Source organism: Cervus elaphus, chromosome 12, assembly GCF_910594005.1.
Source record: "Cervus elaphus chromosome 12, mCerEla1.1, whole genome shotgun sequence".
NCBI lineage: Eukaryota > Metazoa > Chordata > Mammalia > Artiodactyla > Cervidae > Cervus > Cervus elaphus.
Genome location: NC_057826.1, coordinates 81,479,955 through 81,502,052, shown reverse-complemented (window position 1 = coordinate 81,502,052; position 22,098 = coordinate 81,479,955). Strand labels below are relative to the sequence as shown.

General features: G+C 36.4%; 1 protein-coding gene across 11 annotated transcripts in view; it reads right to left on the bottom strand.

Moving 5' to 3' along the window:
• Positions 1-22,098, bottom strand: part of MYO9A (myosin IXA) — a 238,126-nt gene that overhangs the window by 57,866 nt on the left and 158,162 nt on the right. For 6 of the 11 annotated variants that reach the window (XM_043919707.1, XM_043919713.1, XM_043919708.1 and 3 more), the window contains 9 exons: positions 20,709-20,831; positions 16,252-16,332; positions 14,454-14,564; positions 13,473-13,595; positions 11,409-11,558; positions 10,270-10,589; positions 8,088-9,695; positions 4,266-4,365; positions 3,539-3,754 (listed from right to left, as the gene is read on the bottom strand). In XM_043919707.1, coding sequence (XP_043775642.1) covers positions 3,539-3,754; positions 4,266-4,365; positions 8,088-9,695; positions 10,270-10,589; positions 11,409-11,558; positions 13,473-13,595; positions 14,454-14,564; positions 16,252-16,332; positions 20,709-20,831 — 2,832 coding nt within the window. The remainder of the gene's footprint in view (positions 1-3,538; positions 3,755-4,265; positions 4,366-8,087; positions 9,696-10,269; positions 10,590-11,408; positions 11,559-13,472; positions 13,596-14,453; positions 14,565-16,251; positions 16,333-20,708; positions 20,832-22,098) is intronic. The other 5 variants (XM_043919714.1, XM_043919715.1, XM_043919716.1 and 2 more) reach the window with 2 other exon arrangements.

Genomic DNA, 22,098 nt, shown 5'->3' with positions numbered 1-22,098 from the left:
TCACCAGTTTTCCAACTTGCAATACTCATCTCAAAATCACTAGCCTAGGTCCTAAAATATTATAAATATCCTTTCCTGACTTCACCTTTCTTAAAAATTACTAAGACCTAATCGAGGTAGCTTTCCCCTTACTGTAAAATAAGCTAACAGACTTAGCCGTGCTTGATCAATGGTTTTTTTTCTGGCAGTTTTCTGTGGAGTAAAGAGAAGGAAAATTCAACACAGATAAGGAGTGAAGAGTATCTCAGAGAAATACAAACAGAAATAGGAAGGTAAGAAGTACAGTAATTGTGGGGGAAAATGAAAAACTCAGTTTTATCATACAGGAGATAAAGACAACAAATTCTGGAGAACTGTTTGGGAGTCAGACCCATGGAGATGACTGCTTTAAGTGTAGGGAATGGCAGAAGAAACTATACGAGAAAACTCTGTTACCTCTATCAATTCTACAAATGAGGGGTAGAAATGATTTTATTAACTCACCATCCATACGATTCAGAGACTAAATAATAAGCTATATGAAAGCTATCTTTAAAATGTTGCTTAGCAGAATATATTGTTGTTCTTGGGTAAAAACCAACATAAAGTGAAAAATGAAGTGAAGTTGCTCAGTCATGTCTGACTCTTTGTGACCCCATGGACTGTAGCCCACCAGGCTCCTCTGTTCATGGGTTTCTCCAGGCAAGAATACTGGAGTGGGTTGCCATTTCCTTCTCCAGGGAATCTTCCCGACCCAGGGATCAAACCCAGGTCTCCTGCATTGCAGGCAGGCGCTTTAACCTCTGAGCCAGCATGGTGTGTATAAAAACCCAGTGAAAGCCAGCATACGGAGCCTAAACAGTTATTCAAATGGCAGAGTTAAAAGCAGAGAAAAACAAAACAAAACCAAGGTCACAGAGACAGAAACCACTACTCTCACTTCCACTCCTTCACTGCAGGCAACAACTAATTACCCATTTGTCAACTCCAGAGGTAATGCTTATCAAATCCCCTTGAGGGCATGCATATCTAACTGTTTTTATCTCATTAGGATCAGTGATCTCACCCATGGAAAGGTCAGCTGATGGCCTCCTTGAGGAATGACACACTCCTCAGCAAATGTCAGAGTCACTAAACCACTTTGTCCAGAAAAAATAAACAAAACTATCCAGCTTTTAAAAAAATCATGTGCCCAGAAAATCAAGACCATTTACAACCCTGAAGATATTCAGATTTTGATAATTCAGTAGATTTCAGTTAGAAATAATGAGTCTTCATTTTCACAATATCAGATAACATTAGAACATGGCATATTTTCAGATAAACAGAAACATACTTTAAAACTGTCCCTACCCTTCCCACCCCCAACCCCAATAAGTATCTGTCAGCATAGTCTAGAGAAAGCAAAGCTTCTTCATGCAAGTGTCCACCAGAAAGAAACACCACAACCTACTCCTAAACAGCTAGGGATGAAACACAGGACAGGGAGAAAGCTGGAGAGGTGACTGGTACACTGTGCAGGAGGGCGCTCTACAACTACTGGCATGCAGTGATCGTCAAGCAGGTGAACAGAATCACAGGCAGACTGCCAGATGGGACCCTGACAGGGACTGAATGCTCCAAGCAGAAAGCCCAGCTTCTTGGCTCATCTCAAGAAGAGTTCTCAGAAAGAATTCTACCACCAAAAGGACTAAGGTTTGTATCACAGGAAACTCTCAGGAACAAAACAGCAATTACAAATGCTAAATTCTTTGACAAATAAAAACTGGAGAATAATTTAAGTATGTTCCCTATTTATACTAGAAATATATAGCAGTGTTTTTTCATTAAAATTAGTTTGCTCCATTACATAATTTCATCTTCAACCAACTAAGCATATGACAGAATACGTTTCAATAATTATAAATCAAAAATAGGGCCATCTCCAAAGTGGAGAAATTTAATCCTACACTGAAGAGAAACCTTTGGTTCTAACTAGATATATTAATGAACATACAGGCTGAGCAACTTTTACCATTTGGTTCAGGGTAATGATTCATTAGTCTAATTAGATAACTGGCTGTGCATTTTTGTATTTTTATTGGTGATTTTATTTTTTCTTCCTTAGAATATCCATATTATCATTTAAAAACTGGGTCTATCTCCAACAAGAGATAAAGACAATGAGATTATTCTGGAATGTAACGATAACTTTTAACTAACTAGGTCTTCAGCACAAACAGCCTGAAAGTTTTTTTTAAAAAAAAGTGAAGTGTTAGTCGTTCAGTTGTGTCTGACTCTCTGCGACCCCATGATCCAGCCAGGCTCCTCTGTCCACAGAACTCTACAGGCAAGAATACTGGAGCGGGTAGACATTCTTTTCTCCAGGGGATCTTCCCGCTCCAGGGAACAAACCTGTGTCTCCCACACCGCAGGCAGATTCCTTACCACCTGAGCCACCAGAGAAGCCCCCGAAACAGCTTAAAGCCACTCAAAGAGGAAATATTTAATGCGTCAACAGAAGACCATCCTAAAATGCTCCTCCCATAATGAACAGACACTACAAAAGAACATTAGAGACTAAACTTAATTAAGGATATGCATGGAAATAAAATGCCTATCACTCTACCTCCTCAATGATAACATTTAGTACATAATAGGCATACAGAGTACTCCTATTGTATTTTCCAGGCCAATTCCAAAATCAAACACTTTATATCCATAAATATACTCAAACTTATCAAATTATGTGTACCTAATTTGGGCTGAGATATGATAATAAAGCTATTTTATTTATGCAATTTTAAATATAATGTTAATGTTATAATTTGTGATTAATATAAATTCACACAGCCTTTTAGTTGGCTGGGTTGGTTCAGGAAGATATTTTTAGCATTTCTCATTACATTTTTTAAAAATTCATGTTTATTTTTTATTACTAAAAAAATGCAGAGGGGAAGCAGGTTTAAATGGAAAAAAAAAAAGAGAGAAAGAGAGAGAGAAAATGAGAGAATACTATTTCAGTTAAAAGCTACTGGATTATTTAACATATATCTAGTCACTAGACCACAGAGAGATCAGCAAACTATGGCTAGCAGGTCAAATAAAGCTCATTGCCTGTTTTTGTAAATAGTTTTATTGGAACACAGCCATGCACCTATGTTCACTTACTGCCTACGGCGGTTTCCACTCTACAAGAGCAGAATTAACTAGTTCCAACAGAGACTGTATGACCCATTGAGTCTGAAATATATAATATCTGGCCCTTTACAAAAAAAGTTTGAGGCTCCTGTTCTAGAAACTTTTAAGATAGAACACAGAAAACTTCTACATTAGTGCTAAGTAATTTTAATATTTTTTGCCTAACTTATGATTTAACTGACATATACTGTGCTAAAGTGCCCTTAATCCAAGTCCTGTTAAATTAAGGTTTAGCTTTAGTTGCTGTGTTCACTGAGGTTTCCCACGTACAAACCATTATATATGGAGAAGAAGCTGTGAAGGTTAGCTTTAGATTAGCAAAGACTATTTCCATCAGATTTGCTTGTTGCCTATTTTTCTTATACTGCTATAAAATTACCATTTCGGAGTCACTGTGAGAGGCCTGACCCAGGCTGGGTGCAGGCCCTAGCTCAGAGTGAGAAGCTTGGTCAGGGGAGAGAAGGGGCTCAATAATGTCATCGTAATCATCTTCCTCTGTATCCCCCTCCCCATCGGCAAAAGTACCTCTAGTCAAGAAATCGGAGCGCGTCCGCGCCATTCGAGCTTTCTTTTTATGGGCCGGTCTGGCAACCTGCTTGACCAAATGATAAAACAAATAACACAACAATGTTTTGTTTTGGTTTTTTGGGAGATGATGCCAATGAAAGACATCAGAGAGCTCATGAATTTCTTGAAACATCCCCTCCCGCCCCATGCCTTTTCCACTAGAAGTGACAGCCATAACCAAAAGCAATCCATATTCATTACTCTGGACAAAGAATAAGAATGGAAGCTAAATCCACTGTTCTTCTCCATAGCCAAGGAAGTCATTTTTCACTGCCATAATACGTCACCAAAGTCACCTGCATAAATTGCCTTTTCTTTTAGAATTCCTTTTTTGTAAATATAACCTGGATTTGTAGGCATTCTTCCCTGCCTGAAGTATTCCTCTCTGAGTATAACAGACTTAACTCATGGCTTCTTTTTCTATAAACACTTGGGAGTAAATGAGTAAATGAAGTGTTCTAACTACAAGAACAGTAATTTCCAAAACAGTGTGCACCTATTTTGCATACAAGATAAATAAAACAAAATTCAACACTTACCTCTCCTTGGCCCGGCCCAGTTAACTTTACAGGTTTCCAAGTTGGTTCATCTTGTTTCTGGAGTTGAGGATTTCCACTGTTCAAGGCTTCCATGGTGACACTTCGGATGAAACAACAGGATTACACTTCAATTCCTAGCAGATAACTCATGGCAGCAGTCTTAAAAGGATAGCATGAAATATAGTCTAACAGGCCAGGTCAAAGAAATGGATTTGATGGTGAGAAAGGGAAAATACCAAGTCCACAAATCTTAAGAATTAGTCTTAGAAGGGGTCTTTACACGCTCATCATTTAAAACACCTGATAAGTAGCTACCGAGTGATGAGGATCTCATCACTTTGCTTTATAGGGAGATGGTTCTATTGACAAATTTTCTTTCTGAAATCTCTCTGCAACGTTTATCTGTTGGCTTAATTTTAAAACTTGAGGCTGTACAGAATAAAATCAACACTGACAGAGTAAGAAACTGTTATCAAACTAAAAGAACTATGCTCCAAACCATACAGACAGTATAGTGTTAGTTTATGAGAATTTAATTTTTGCTTGAATAACCACATGACATGATTGCTTTATCATTAAATTCTCTGCAGAAATGAATGTTTGTGTCTGATGAAAATCTGAAGAGAACCTATACTTTTCCTATACTTTTAAGAACCCAATTATCTATACTTACTCAGGACCATGAATCTTTAAATTTATCAGGAACATATTGTTCATCTCTTCTTAGCAAGACTGTAAACTCACTGAAAATCATATTTTAACCTTCTAGCATACTGCTGAGTTTAAGGCAGACATTAACTTATAGTATCCTTTGGCAGACTAACTGCCCTTGCATTCAAAATCTTCCAGGAAAGCCTAGGTTATCTTGTCCAATAATCCCTAAACACACCTTTCTTACAGCTAAAATCTTCTTAGAGATCTCTCTTTCTGACCAGTATAAAATCAAGTCCAGCAGTCCTAGGTTGTCCTAAAAGATTCCCTTTTGATTATTCAGATCTCTCTTGCCACAGCTGAGTCATTTATCTTTGATTTGTTCTCCAAAAGAGGGACAATTAACAGGACCTTTGATAGTACCTGGCTACTCTGGTTAACTTTTTAATTCACAGCATTTTCTCTAAGCTTCTCCATGATTTCTTTTTTGTTCTCCCTTACTAACCAGATGAAAACTACAATGCACTTATCACCCTATGGCATAGAAAGAACACTAATCTAATGTTACTTCCTAATCAGGATACCCAATGCTGATTTCTAATCAGGAAACTCAAATTCTGGGCTCAGCTATTTCTAACTGTGACCTTATCCAGGTATTTCACATCCACGGGCACCAGTGACCTCATCTATAATATGTGGTAACTGAATAGATAACTTAGAAACACTAACATTTACAATTCTATAAAATGCTAATGTTTCTAGTATTACTTACAGAGTAAGAGAAGATGTGAAGTATGGATTTTCCTTAAGCTTTCATGCAAACAATCTAATACATATCATTTTGAAGATAAATAGTTGTTAATAAGGTAAAGTAAAAAAGGAGCTGTTAAGACTGTATCTTGGCAAAATGATAAAAGGAGTAATTCACAAGGATGATTAATGTTTTTGAAATCTGCCTCTTGAGAAATCTGTATGCAGGTCAGGAAGCAACAGTTAGAACTGGACATGGAACAACAGACTGGTTCCAAATAGGGAAAGGAGTACGTCAAGGCTGTATATTGTCACCCTGCTTATTTAACTTATATGCAGAGCACATCATGAGAAACGCTGGGCTGGATGAAGCACAAGCTAGAATCAAGACTGCCGGGAAAAATATCAATAACCTCAGATATGCAGATGACACCACCCTTATGGCAGAAAGCAAAGAAGAACTAAAGAGCCTCTTGATGAAAGTGAAAGAGGAGGGTGAAAAAGCTGGCTTAAAACTCAACATTCATAAAACTAAGACCATGGCATCCGGTCCCATTACTTCATGGCAAACAGATGGGGAAATAGTGGAAACAGTGACAGACTTTATTTTTGGGGGCTCCAAAATCACTGCAGATAGTGACTGCAGCCATTAAATTAAAAGACACTAGCTCCTTGGAAGAAAAGTTACGACCAATCTAGACAGCATATTAAAAAGCAGAAACATTACTTGGCCAACAAAGATCCATCTAGTCAAGGCTATGGTTTTTCCAGTAGTCATGTATGGATGTGAGAGTTGGATCATAAAGAAAGCTAAGAGCCAAAGAATTGATGCTTTTGACTCTTGAGAGTCCCTTGGACTGCAAGGAGATCCAACCAGTCCATCCTAAAGGAAGTCAGTCCTCAATATTCATTGGAGAGACTGATGCTGAAGCTGAAACTCCAACACTTTAGCCACCTGATGCAAAGAACTGACTCATGTGAAAAGACCCTGATGCTGAGAAAGATTGAAGGCAGGAGGAGAAGGGGATGACGGAGGACAAGATGGTTGGATGGCATCACCGACTCAATGGACATGAGTTTGAGTAAACTCCAGAAGTTGGTGACGGACAGGGAGGCCTGGCGTGCTGTGATTCATGGGGTCGCAAAGAGTTAGACACGACTGAGCGACTGAACTGACTGACTGACTGAACATTTTCTGATGGGCTTATATGCTACAGTCTTGAACTGCTGGACAATCTACAGGTTAATGGGCAGGACTAGGCTCTCAAGCTGTCATGTAGTCCAACTGCATTTTATAATATGATATAAAAATTCTTAGTGGAAAAATAAAATATCAATGATCTCTTGCCCATATTTACAAAGGTTTTCTATAAAATCTGTATGCAAGTTTTTTAAAGACTGAAAGATTTAAAAGCTCAGAATTTGATGAGAAAGTTATTTTCACAGTTAATATGAAATACAACTTTTTTAGCCCTAAGATATGGCTCTCCTTTCATTTAAACAGTGATATTCTTCCACAAGAACTGAAAGAATCCACTGTGTAACTAGGCTTAATACAAATATTTTAAATTTTATCAAATTTGTTTTATGTACCACTTAAATGCTTTTTCATAGCTACCACTTGTTAAGACAACTTAAAAGTATAAGGAACTTCCACTTATACAAGGTATCTAAAGTAGTCACAGGGAATTCTCCAGCTATCCAGTGGTCAGGACTCAGCTTTCACTGCTGAGGGCCTAGGTTCAATCCTGGTTGCAGTGCAGTCAAAAATAAAAATAAAATAAAGTAGTCACAGTCTTATAAACAGAAGGCAGAATGGTGGTTGCCGGGGGCTGGGGGTAAAGGGAAAAGGAGAGTTGCTTTCAAGGGTAACTGAATTTGTTTTGCAAGATAAAGTTCTAAATTTGTTGCACAACAATGTGCATGTGGTTAACGCTACTGAACTGTACACTTTAAAATGGTTAAGATGCTAAATATTATGTGGCTTTTATCTGCCCCCCTCAAAAAAGAACAAAGATCTTAATGAAGACCATGAATAGGCCAACAGCTATCACAAACCCCATTAATTTTAAAGCCTGACACAAATAAGCTTGGACTGCTACACCTAACAGCTGTGGGGCAACCCGCATTGTTGAATGTCGACTGCATTTCCAGCCACTCTGTGGCGCTCCACAAGTGCTTTCTCCCTCATTGGGGGGGGACTAAAAACCCTGCTGCCTGTGCTTAGTCAAAGACTCCCAGGGTATAATTATATCCAATTTTCAGGTGGCTGGTGTAGTCAACAATCAGGAAATTTTTTTACACACAGAAATTAGCTAATTCAAGTAGCACCCATACAAATAACTGAGGTACACCAAGGCACCTTAATGAAAATTTCCAAAAAGTTTCTCATTTATACATAAAAATAAACACTTCACTTACAGGGAACTACTCATATTTTCCTTTGGCGTGAAAAAAATGGCCTTAGTGGCTGCATCTCTGAAAGGGTCATCAGATTTGTGGCTACAAGGCTGAGCCGGCCTCAGGTGTTCTCTCTTTGAAATGCGACTATGAGAGTGTTTACAGGCAACATTCAGTTGGGTGGACACTCTGTCTGTCTTGGATAATTCCTTGACAGTATGAGATTGGCCTGGGCCTCCTTTTCTTTCGAAGAACAGAGTGACAGGTCGGTCCTTCAAGGGCAAGTGAGTCGAGGGACTGTCTTTTGGGGCAAGAACAGAATCTTTTATAGTTACTGACGGAGTCCCAACCATACTGGATTCTTCATCCTTATTTGGGGTTTTCAGGATGAGAAGAGAGGATGGTCTCTCTATTCTCTGCTTTGACTGATGGAAAGATGGTACCAGAAAACTCTCCCCAGTTCTTGGCTTTTCAATTGTCTTGAAGGCTTTACGCTCCTTTTCTAAAATATCTTTTTGTCGGCGAATCTGTTTCATCATCTCTTTCTCATTCTGTTGCTGCAATTGCTTTTGCCTTTCTTCCTTCTCAGTGTTCAATTTTTCTAACTTCTTAAGCACGGTATTTGAAGAATCTGTATTCAAAGAAGCAACAACCTGATTTTCTCCTGGGAGGTGGTACTTTCCGGCTTCCCTGCTGATATCCAAAGTAAGAGATGGAAGCGTTTCTTCACTTTCTAATAGTTTGCTTCTCTGGACACTTGTGTCTAGTTGGGAGCTCGTTTTCAGTGGGTCTTGATGGGGAATATAAAAAAATGTAGGCAAACTATTTGAAATAAAGGGGTCTCTCAGCTGTGGTTTACAGGTAATAGATTCAGAACTGCAAACCAGCTTTTCCTTCATAGCCCCATTCTTTAAATGCACTGAGTCAGAGGGTGGCCCCCTTTGAGTCAATGTATAGTTAGTCTCGCTTGCGGCACTGACAGAATAGTCCTGTGGCTCAAAATCTGGACTGCAAGATACCTCAGGTGGTACAAATGGCAAGTCTCTTTCATCAGTAATTATGGGCTCTGGTTTGCTTTTTTGGCTCTCCTCACAGCTCAGAAGTTCCAAGCTTCCATGTGAGCTTTCACTATCAGGTGTACCCTGTAAAGACTGAAGGCCCTCAGGCATCAGTTCCGTAGACCATCTACGCTCTTCTGAAGGAGACACACCACCAAGAGAACGGACTTTCAGCAATTCTAAGCTAAATATAGCTTGCTCTAGTTCTCTCATTCTCCGACTTTCTCTTTTGGCCCGACTCACTTTTTTCTGGTGGAGATCTTCCAAGGACTTGGGTCTCTCTCTTACAATCACATTTTCCTGCAAGTCCACACCACTTTGACTTCTGGCTCTCTCCTGTCGCTTGTTTGGGGACTCATTCAAGCAGTCCATTGAACTTTCATGACTAATTCGATTACTCTCTATCACAGATTTACATTCCTCAATGGCTTTTACTCTGCTGTCAAATGAACAATCCTCCCATTTTGAAGGGTCTGAACCATGAATTTCCAGAGTCCCATATGGCTTGATACTTGCCAATCCAAGTTCTAGTTTTGCTTCTTTTACTCTTTGTTCTTTCAGAGATTTAAATCTATATCAAAACAGAAAAAAAAAAAAAAACAGGTTAGAGATATTTCTTGGTTACCAATGGAGAGAATAAGTTTATTAAGAATTTTTAAAAGTGAAAAGTCTCAAAAAAATTTTTGTATAATATTAAGTATTTCTTTAACATGGATGCATATTTCAGGATTCTGTTTCTATAAGTGAGATGATGTTTTATTAAGTATATTATTCCTAATTGGGCACTCTAATCAAAGCATAAGTTAACTCAGAAGCAAAGCTCTCATTTCAATAACATCTTATTTTAAGATAAACCTTAAAAATGAAATTGAAGTTTCTGAAAGTAAAACCAGTTGCAATGTTGCCAATTTTTAAGGATTCAACCCAATGTAAAGTTAATTCTTAGCAGTTATAACCACAGACCAATTTAATTCAATATTATAAACCGCACAATGTGGTTTAAAACTGCTGGGGGGATCCAAGTCTAGAAGAGAAGACAAATTGTACACAACCAGTTCTAATTCAAGTTAGGCAAATGTTAGAGCAGACATATAAGCAAAGTACTTGAGAAAAGAGGAGTTAATTATTATAGCAATGAAGATTACCTTTGTCTTGCTCTGAATCCTCTATACAGTGACTGCAAAAGGATAATTTTGTTCCTTTGTTCTTGATACCTCTTACTTTCCCTGTAGCCTTTCCATCTTGCCTGTATACAGACAGCGGCCAAGTGTCTCCGCCTACAGCGCTTCCTCCATCTCTGCTGGATGACAACGGCGGCAGCCCGCAGTTCCAAATAGCGCTGCCTCTGTAAGTGAGCGCGCCAGGAGGCCTGCAGGAGAGTGGCTGCACCTGCCAGAAGTAAAGCATCTTTCTGCACAGCTGCATCTCGGGCTTGCTTCTGATGTACATAATTCCTCCAGAATTGCTGTGGGGAAGACAAAATGATAAAACTGGTATCATGTAACACATTTTCACAGAAAAAAGAAATCTCTTATGTCATAACTAGAGATTAAGTAGCTAAACAGCTAAACTGTGGGTGGTTAAAGAAAAAAAATTGTTTTCCAGATATGCTTAGTGAAAATAACAATTTTAGATAATATAACCTTGATGAAGTCAATTATACAACTTACAATAATTTAATTTTTGATGATTTCATGCCCTACAAATTAATTTTAATAAATTACATTATATTCTCACCTACAATTTGCCAGTACTAATGGGTCAATGTGTATACATTTCAAAGATTAAGATATTAAAGACTTTCTTGCACAAACAGAAAAGTTTGGAAAGCTGGAAAAGTTGGAAGGCTGTATGGAAAACAGCTGTCAATGAGGGAGAAATCAATGAGGGAGAAAATAAAAATATAAATGTAAAATATGAATTTGAATAATTATAACAATGTATGTATCATTCTCAAATATCACCAAGAAAACTAAAAATAACTTTGTCAACAGAAATTAAGGGACATAACTCCTTTGCTCCTAATTATACCTCACAGGACATTATAACTATAAATTCAATTTAATTTCAACTGTACATTAATATATTTACTAATAGTCTATTATTGTATTGCCAGGTAAATCTGTTGGTTACTATGAACATTTAAGAAATGAGAAGGACATAATCGCATCTCTGAAGAAATTTACATTCTTATTTAAATGCTTCACAATAAAACACTTCTAGTTACTAAAACACAGGCTAAATACACTGGTCAGTCTCAGGCAAAGAACCCTTTACTTCCCACCTGGATGACAACAGACGCCTGTCTCAGATGGAGGAAGTGCTGCCTACACAGCAAGACCCTGAACCACCGCTGCAGCAATATGATTCTGCGGAGCACCTCCTGGTGAAGCAGATCCTGTAGGTGTTGTCGTTCCTGCTCCTTTAGGAACACCTACCAGAAGGGAAAGAGATGAAGAATACAGCTTAAAAAGAGATGAGAAATTTATTTAATGCGTCTTCATTCCTGTGATGATTCCCATGATAAGCTTTGTTAGAGAAGAATGGGTACAGCAGCAGACATGTACAAGTAATCCTGATATTTCTATGATTTAGCCAAAGCAGTCATTCTCAAATTGGAAAGGAGGTACTAGAATATAGAAGGGGAACTGGAAAGGTGAGCATAGGTACAAAAATCCCAGTGCCAGAGATTGTGATAAATTATTCCCTGGGGAAATTCACTGCTGTCAGGAGCCAATGATTATAATAGTGATAAATAACAACGATCTTTTAAAATCCAGTATGCATCAAAGGCTTCTTTGCTGCCCAGAGATATTCATCAGTGTGTTTATTCACTCTTTCATTCAATTATAAATCTTTAGGAATTTAGGGGGATACAAAGTTAGACACAGTCCCTCTGGAAACAGGATTTGCACCTCAACTTTAAGAGCAGATAGATATTAAAAATGTATATATTTAAGATGTACAATGTGATGTTTTGATGCATGTATAAACTGTGAAATGATTATCAGGATCAAACTAAGAAACATGTCCACCATCTCCCATTTTTGTCAAAAGTTTAAAAGATTTTTAAAAAGCACAGATAGGTATCAGAAACCCATAGAGTGAAACAGTAAGCTATCAAGGGCAAGAGACAGAGGACCCTACCTGTGCAAAACAAGGAGCTAGAAATAAGAATAAATGTACATACTGGGGACCATGGAACAATAAGAGAGTATGAATTCACAACACGGAAGTTCTTGAAAAAGAGAAAGATGTTTAATCAGGAGGTTATTGGGTGATTATTACTGAGCAGGAAACTGACATAAAGAAAGAAGTATATGAAGATGATAATTTTGATACTAAGAGCAGAGTGAGTTACATGGAATAACAGACTGATATCAGATGATGGATCTGTTTACTGTAAGAGAAATGTGTGAGAGCTAAGAAACAGAACTAAAATGGAAACAATAGGAATGTAGGGAAAGGCAGAGATGTGAGAATCATTTGTAAGGAAAAACAATGGAAACAGAACTTTTTTGTAAAAAGGTTAAAGTGAAGGGTAAGCCATATATGATTATGGTTTCTAGTCTAGAAACTACAAGAAAGGTGACAGAGAAAAAGAGCAGTTGATTAGTTAAAGACAGAGGCGAATCTGGCTAACGTCATTTTGAGTAAACTGAGTTGAAAATTACAGTAGAATACCTAGAAAGAGATGCTTTTTAAGCAGTTAAAATTATAGGCGGCACTAAAGCATTGGTCATAAGCTCTTTGATTAATACTGACCATCTCATTAACTAAAAATCTTGGTCTAATTAATTTCCTTACACTATCTTGTCCATTATTTTTCTTATCAACATTCTCCTAGGCAAAGACTGCCATTATTTTTTTTTTAAGAAAGAACATAAAGTATCACTTTAATAATATTTCGTATTGGATAATTATTTTTTCTTTTTTCAATTTATTTACTTTTAATTGGAGGGTAATTGCTTTACAATATTGCATTGGTTTCAGCCATATATCAACATGAATCAGCCATAGGTACACATACGTCCCCTCCTTAAGCCTCCCTCCCACCTTCCACCCTATCGCACCCCTCGAGGTTGTCACAGAGCACCAGATTTGAGCTCCCTGTGTCATACAGCAAACTTCTATTGGCTGTCTAATTTTAGATTAATTGGTAATTTTGATCTATATTAATATTTTAATTTTACATTAATATGATAATGTATGTGTTCAATGCTACTCTCTCAATTTGTCCCACTCTCTCCTTCCCCACTGTGTCAAGTCTGTTCTCTATGTCTGTATCTCCACTGCTGCCTACAAAAACATACTCAATCTGGACAAGGGCTGTATACATTATATTTACCATGGATTTTCCAACTTGATAATTATCTGGATTAAGATTTATTTTCCTGAAGAAATCCTGAATGTTAAATTTGGATGGAATAATATTTCGGGGAAGAAGTACATGGAAATGGCTCACAAAATCCTGAAAAATGAAAAGAAAATATTGTAAAATCACAAGAGAATTATATGTAAACAAGATCCCAAAAAAGTTAATTGTCCTTTTATTGATTTCTGTCTCATTATTTTAAACAGGGTGAAACCAAGAAATGACTAGTTAATTTAAAACATTACAAAAGATTAATTAATTAGTAAAATTGGGGGTAGCGATATCTACATATTTTGTTATCAAAGCGGAAGAAAAGGAGGGCAGAAACTAATTCTCCCTTTGAAAAAGCTATACTAAAGACCAAAGAAAAAGTTACTTAATAAGGTTCTGAAATTTTTAGCAGAAAAATAAGGAAAGGTGGCAGCTATCTCAGGTTATAGCTGAAAATAAAGCTTTCCCTCAACAGTAAAGATGTGCTCAGCTTCTGAAAAGCTTCAAAATAATGTCTATACCCATAGCAGCAGCAGCTCATGAAAACAGCTGAAAGCCTTGCTGGCAGCATACTATGAAAAAAAATTCTGCTGAGAAAACTTTAGGGAAAATCGAAAGAGATCTTTTCTTTTGAACTAGATTACTCTGATTATATATATTTCAGTTACTGGAGTAATCACTGTGAAGAACTGCCATGTTATGAGTAAACTTATGTAAGCAAACATTCAGATCAAATGAGAATAGCCAAGAAGTGGAATCTATTACAATACAAACTTAATGATATTGCTGTCAGTCAATGGAAATGAGTATTCTCTATCCCTCATCAATTCTGTATATGAAAGATAGAATGGGGAGGAGAATTAAGAGAAATAAACAAGTGAGTGCCAAATGAAAAATAAGCAAGTCACAAGACTAATTTACTTGATGTACATATATATTTAAATATCACTATAAAAGCATAACCTGGAAAGAATATTTGCAACTGTATCCTGATTGGCGAATTCGAACTGTCTCCAGCATCCCAGTGTACCGAAGCTGTCTAAGCACCAAGGCATCACTGAACCTTAATGGTAACTAAAACAAAGCAAACAGAAAAAGGGTTATTAACCCAGAAGAACAGATCTCCAAATTTATGTTTGTTTTGTAAATGTAGTTAAATTCTGAATATCTAGGAACTGACTGGAGGTTGTCTGGTTAAGACATAGCAGAGGCACTGAGATAATCTTACCTCCACAACTGGTAGCTTCAGAAAAGTTCTGACTGCCTGACTAAAGGGAAAAAAAGAGACACCAAACTTCCAGGCTTCGTTACTTGCAGAAGAAAAGCACCCTCAAAATTCAAAAGGAAATGTTGCTGCCCACAGGCTACAGAGTTTAGTCACTATAAAATTTGTAACAAAATTAACTTACTTATACATAGTTAAGAGTATATTTTTGTTAAGATTTTACCCACCATCTCACTCAGAAACCACCTACTCTACAATCTTCCAGTTGCCTTAACTTGAGAGCTGACAGATTCATCTTCTATGACTAGTACAAGATTAAGAGCAGTTATCTCCCTAAATAGTTTTTGCTGATGATCCTGTAAGGCACCCTGGAAAATAAAAAATTCCTATAGTCCCTCATCACCAGTCACTCCTAGGTATCTCTTAGGTGTGTTTTTAGACATTCAAAAGAAGATGTATTTGAAATTTCTGGTATTTCTCCTTATTCTCTAAATACCACTTTCAATTTTCCACTAAGGAAATCCCAAACATTTTCCTGCAGAAAGACAGAGATACCAACTGTCAAGAAAAAAGTCAAGTGGGCAGCTTATGTTAAACAATAATAACAGTTAACGTTTATTTAGTACTTATTTTGTGTCCTTAAATACCTTATTAATTGAACTCTTTGTAGAACAAGGTCTCAATAACAGGGACTCAAATTTCTCTTTAACTGTAAATAAAAGTTTCCCTTTTTGTCACCATAAAAGAACCAACCATTAAGGAATAGCTAACATTTACTAAGCACTTACTAGGGGCCAGGAACATTCTAAGTACTACATTGGTTTTTTCTCATGTACTCACGAAACACTTATGAAGTGTCCTACAATTACAGTATATTCTTACACAGACGAAATTATTTAAGGCACAGAGAGGTCATGCAACTCATCTAAGACCACAAAACTTGTAACTGGCAAAGCTGGAGACTTCTTCTTAAGAATTAAGGAAGTTGAACCTAATTTCCTAGTAAATTTCAGAAGTTTGGGCTGGAACTATTTTTTGCTATGATGGACACAAAGATAACAAATGCTTACACTTAATAGATATATTTTGCAAAGCTCTAATTAGGGGAACTGTCATATAAAACGAGAAGGAAATCAAGAATGTCCAGAGTAACCTATTTTAAAGAGACAAGAATCTAAACATGAAAAATGCCAGGCAAGTTCTGTAAGAGTGACTGATTAACACCTTATGTCTGAACAAGAGATTAATCTTAGGGTAACAAAAGTTGCAAAAAATTATTTTGTATAATGAAATTTCAAGAGATTTTTGCTTCTGTAGCCGATGCTAAATTCTAAAAAATGCTAAATTGAGCTCATATAAATAGTTCATAGGCAGGTAAGTGAGGAAATTAGAAGGATATCCAAAGAAAATTCAGAACACCATTTTCCTTACAAAGATTATAAACAGCTTCGCTTCCACATATCCTCCTTAGAACGACTTTAAAGTTTGGTTTGAAGTAAGCCAAGCTAGAAGCTCTCATTCAAGGGACATTCTTACCTTTTCAGCATTAGAGCGAATGCATTTTACAAAATACGGTTCTGCTTGACCAAGTGTTTCCATCAGCTTGCTTAATGAGGCCTGCAATACAAAGCAATATAGTTAGCACTGTCTCTCATTCCAAACTGGACACAAATGATTTATGATGTTGGTAAAATATGCAAAAAACAAGTGATAAACACAGAACCAGGTTTGTTTCTGAAAAGCAAATTGTGTACAACGCCATACTGATTAAACTGAGGCCAGTTAAGGACAAGGATGGCAGTTTAACCTTAAAGCTGAGAGACTGGCAATGGTAAATACTGCAAATAATTTTATAGCCAACTAAATATACGATGGGGGCTTCCCAGGTGGCTGAGTGGTAAAGAATCCACCTGCCAAGCAGGCAACATTTCAATCCCTGGTTTGGGAAGATCCCCTGGAAAAGGAAATGGCAATCTACTCCAGTATTCTTGCCTGGGAAATCCCATGGATAGAGGAGCCTGGCAGGCAACAGTCCTTGGGGTCTACAAGAGTTGGACATGACTTAGCAACTACACAACAAGTCTACAATACATTTTTTACTTTTCTTCAGATTTCATGAAACGATTTTATTCAAATGCATGCAGTATTAGAGCAACTTTGGGAAAACCATTCAGTAGGGCAGCAGTCCCCAACCTTTCTGACACAAGGGGCCAGGTTCACGGAAGACAGTTTTTCCATGAACTGGAGCCGGGTGGGAGGGGGATAGTTTCAGGATGATTCAAGTGCACTACATTGATTGTGCACTTTATTTCTATTATCATGACATCAGCTCCACCTCAGATTATCAGGCATTAGATCCCGGAGGTTGGGGACTCCTGTAGTAGGATATCCAGGAAGGTAGTAGTCTCCTCCTTCAATTTTAACCTTTAAGTATGTAATGACGTTCCCTCTTCCATTCCTGATGCTGATTATTTGTGCTTTGCCTTTTTTTCCAGGTTAGTCTAACTGGAGGTTTATAAATTTTCTGATATTTTCAAAGAACCAGATTTTTTATTTCATCAGGTTTTCTCTTATTATTTTTATGTTTTTCATTTCATTGATGATTCTACTTTATCATTCACTCCTGCTTGCTTTGGGTTTAATGTTTTTCTTTTTCTAGTTTCCTAGGGTAGAACCTTAGATTACTGACATGAAGTTTTTACTTTTTCTAATAAGAGAATTTATTATTATAAATTAACTTTGGAATATTACTTTAGATGCACTGCACAAATTTTGATGCTTTATTTTCATTTCTTTTTAAAATACTTAAAAATTTTTCGGTCCCCTTTGACTATATGGAGTAAAAATTTACAACAGAATAAACTTACATTTAGCCCCTCCCTTCTGTGCTACTTTATCATATGTCTTATTTGTACCATACAACATACTAGTATTTTTGTCTTCTACAATCCATTATCTTTTTTTAAAGATTCAAAGAAGAAAAAACTTTTTAATAGTTACATTCTGTCATTCTGGCAATCTTAATGTTTTGTATAGATCCAAATTCTGTGGTTTTCTCATCATTTTTATTCCAAATTTAGCATTCTTATATTGTAGATTTCCTGGAACTGCAATCTCTCAACTTTTGTTTGTCTAAGAAAGTCTCTAACCTTCACTACTCACTTGTGCAGAGAATTTTAGAGTGACAATTTTTTTTTCTTTCAGGCTTTTAAAAATACTAGTCTTGAATTCTGGCTTTCATAGTTTATGATGAGAAACATACTGTTATTCTTATTTTCATTTCATAGAACATAAATATCTTTTTTCTTTGGTTGTATTTAAAATTTTCTTTTTTTAACTGGCTTTAGCAATTTGATGTGATATGTCTTGATATGCTTGGCGGGGAGGTGTTTTGCTCGGGACTTGTTGAGATTCTTTGATATTTGAGCCTATATTATTCATAAAAATCAGAAAATATTTTGGTCATTATTTCTTCAAAATTTTTTCTGTATCCCCCTCTTCTGCCTTTCCTTCTTAGATATCAATTACATCTATGTTCAATGACTTAATATTTTCCCACAAGCTGCTAATGCTTTTTTTCATTTTTTCCCTCATCATCGTTTATTACATCTCTGCATTTTAAAGTAAATGTAAACTCTAATTCACTACTTCGGCACTAATCCCAACTAGTTTATTTCATTTTCAAATATTACAATTTTAATCTCTGAAATGATTAATCATTTGTGTCTTTTTCCTGTCTTCTATTTTTTTCTCATTATTATACACATCTTTCTTATATCTCTGGACACACTTACAGGGTTTATAATAGCTATTTGAGACCCTCATCTACTATTTCCATCATCTTTGTTATTTTTACAATCTGTTTCTAATGATTAACTTTTCTGTCTTGTTATGGGTGGTTCTTTCCCTGATTCTTCACATGCCTAATAATTTCAGATTGGACACTGGAGTGATTTTATATTCTTTGATTTTGCTGTATTTCTTTAAAGAGCAACAAACAGTTGCCCCTGGGGTTGAGTTACACAGGATCATTTTGATTCTTCAAGACTTACTTTTATTAAGCTTTGTGAGGGTAGGTTCAGAGCAAAACCTTTGGCATTTGTTTGGGCTCCCTCTCCCTGGGCTACAGCAAACTATCTTTGTGCAGTAACCTGGGACTTGCCTCATTTATTTCCCTTTTCTCAGGGATCATAATCCTGTAATGCTTATTGTCTGATAACTAAAAACACTATTTTTACTTTTTGCCTAGTTTTCTAGATGTTCATAATAAAAGAGCAATTCCTACATCAGCTAATCCTTCATGAGTTCTACAATTTCACTTTGATGAAAAGAAACATTCATTCACAAGAAGGGTGTGAAGTCATAGACAGCTGGCTGCCATCCATCTCCATCACTTCTAATTTCCTCATTTGTACAATAAGAATGATGATATTTATCTCACAGAATTGGAGGAAAAATAGATAATGCATATGTATAAATATTTAATAAGGAATATGGCAAATGTAGTACATTCATCATTATGTTTCTGGATGGTAAATGATTTTCATTTGTTTTTGTTCACTGTATTTTCTAAATAATAAAAAGTTTAGAAAAATTAATTCATTACTCTTATAATATTTAACAGTGTATCAGAAACATTACAGATGACTCTTTGTAAATGTTAAATACATGAATATAATTTGAAAGTATCCATAATTCCTGAATTTGGGGGATTTTAAGGGACATTATAGGACTGTAATTAAGCTTTAATTGTAGTAGCTATAACAGGTATTCTTCAGATTAAAGACTGAGTTTGATAAAGAGGCACCTGTAAAAGAACCAAGATGATAAAACAAAGGAGACAATAGCTTAATGGTTCTACTCGTCCTAATCATGCAAAGGAGACTAATGCTTCCTTAGATAAATAGGGCCAAGCAACACCTCTCTCTTTTTAAATAATCAAATACCATTAAGCCATAGGATTGCGATTTAAGAAGGTTTGTGTAAAATTCATGGCAGAGCTTCCATCATATATTCAATTGTCTTTCCTTTAACTTTATTAGGACCTAGTAAGTTATTTGGCTCTTTAATCTTTTTTTTTTTTTTTTTTTTAAGAAAAAACATATGACCAAGTAGCTTTTATAGAATCAAATTTTTCTCTGGGCCTATGGTGAAAACTGTCTAAAATAAAATGACATTTCTAGCTTATAGGTTGAAGGACTGTGCTTATAAATCAAACAAGATCATATCCAGTGACATGTTAGTAGATAATTTACATTTAGATATCCTGGATTAAAAAGGAGCACTGAAAAAGTGCTTAAAAATAGAAATATAGCTATCAGTAGATAAAGAAATTTTTAGTTAACAATGCTTTAGTTAGTACTGCTTCTGTGAGTGATAAAGCACAAGGTAGAATAAAATTATCTAAAATACCATTACCCTTCAGATTTTCAGCTCATTTTCATAAATATCTAGCAAGTGAACAGAATATTAGAGATAATCTGATAAGAAGAGGAAAAGTGAAGAGTATTTTGAAATTAATTCTGGAGGTGATTTCGTTAATTTATTATGATTGTATTTATCCCTAAATGCACAGTCACAATAAAATGATCCAGATTCCTATATATACAAAACTAAAATAAAAAGTCAAGAAAAACCTTACAATTCCATTTAGTTAAATAATGATGGCACTAGCATGTGGTTTAAACATACAGAGGAAAAAAAACATACACCATGGTGGTAACAGTGCCACATCTGGGCAGTCAACTTTCTGGTGCTTTTCTCCTCAAGGTGAAAATAACGAATTCCTCTTTGGGATACGAACTCCCCAGAGATGAATAAAAGCACCTGATTTTTCTCCCATCTTTGGTACTTCCAACCAAAACAGTCATTCTACTATAACTTTTTAGTCGCATGAATCTTGCAGATCACTGTGACCTTGTGATGTCAATCTGAACAAAACAGATTCCTCTTTGTTAAAAATAAAAGGAAAAAAAAAGTAAATAGGAAACAACCTGAAACTGGGCACTGATGCTGGGAGGTTTCTTCTTCTTGTGCAAATGAAGAAGAGACTTGGTAATGCGATCCTGTAGGGTCAATCTTGTCAGATGCTTTAAAGACTTTACTTCTAGCAAATGCTGAAAAACAAGGGGAAGAAATCAAATTCTTCACATAAATTGATCTAAGAATAGGAAAAACAACATTGTAAGCCAGTATTTATTATTCCTATGTATGACTGTGGTGAATATGGGAGATTAATATTCAATATCCACTCTACCCATCTTCTGCTTTCTGGCAGAAGTTGTTCAGCTAAAAAAGAAACTGCATTTCTCAAACTCTTACATCTCAGGTTCTGGATGTGATTTAAGTTCCTCAATTCCCACACATTAAACTGGGAAGGTCTAACCAAGGCAGATTCAAGAGGTTAGATCTGATAGACAGAGTGCAGAAGAACTATGGACGGAGGCTTGTGACACTGTACAGGAGGCAGGGATCAATACCATCCCCAGGGAAAAGAAATGCAAAAAGACAAAATGGCTGTCTGAGGAGGCCTTACAAATAGCTGTGAAAAGAAGAGAAGCATAAGGCAAAGGAGAAAAGGAAAGATACACCCATCTGAATGCAGAGTTCCAAAGAATAGCAAGCAGAGATAAGAAAGCCTTCCTCAGTGATCAATGCAAAGAAATAGAGGAAAACAATAGAACGGGAAAGTCTAGAGATTTATTCAAGAAACTTAGAGCTACCAATGGAACATTTCATGCAAAGATGGGTACAATAAAGGACAGAAATGGTATGGACCTAACAGAAGCAGAAGATATTAAGAAGAGGTGGCAAGAATATACATAATAACTATACAAAAAAAGATCTTCAAGACCCAGATAATCACGATGGTGTGATCACCAACCTAGAGCCAGACATCTGGGAATGCGAAGTCAAGTGGGCCTTAGGAAGCATCACTACAAACAAAGCTAGTGGAGGTGATGAAGTTCCAGTTGAGCTATTTCAAATCCTAAAAAATGATGCTTTGAAAGTGCTGCACTCAATATGCCAGCAAATTTGGAAAACTCAGCAGTGGCCACAGGAGTGGAAAAGGTCAGTTTTCATTCCAATGCCAAAGAAAGGCAATGACAGAGAATGTTCAAACTACCGCATTTTTGCACTCATCTTACACGGTAGTAAAGTAATGCTCAAAATTCTCCAAACCAGGCTTCAATAGTACATGAACCGTGAACTTCCAGATGTTCAAGCTGTATTTAGAAAAGAAAGAAGAACCAGAGATCAAATTGCCAACATCTGTTGGAGCATCGGAAAAGCAAGAGAGTTCCAGAAAAACATCTATTTCTGCTTTATGCCAAAGTCTTTGACTGTGTGGACCACACCAAACTATGGAAAATTCTTAAAGAG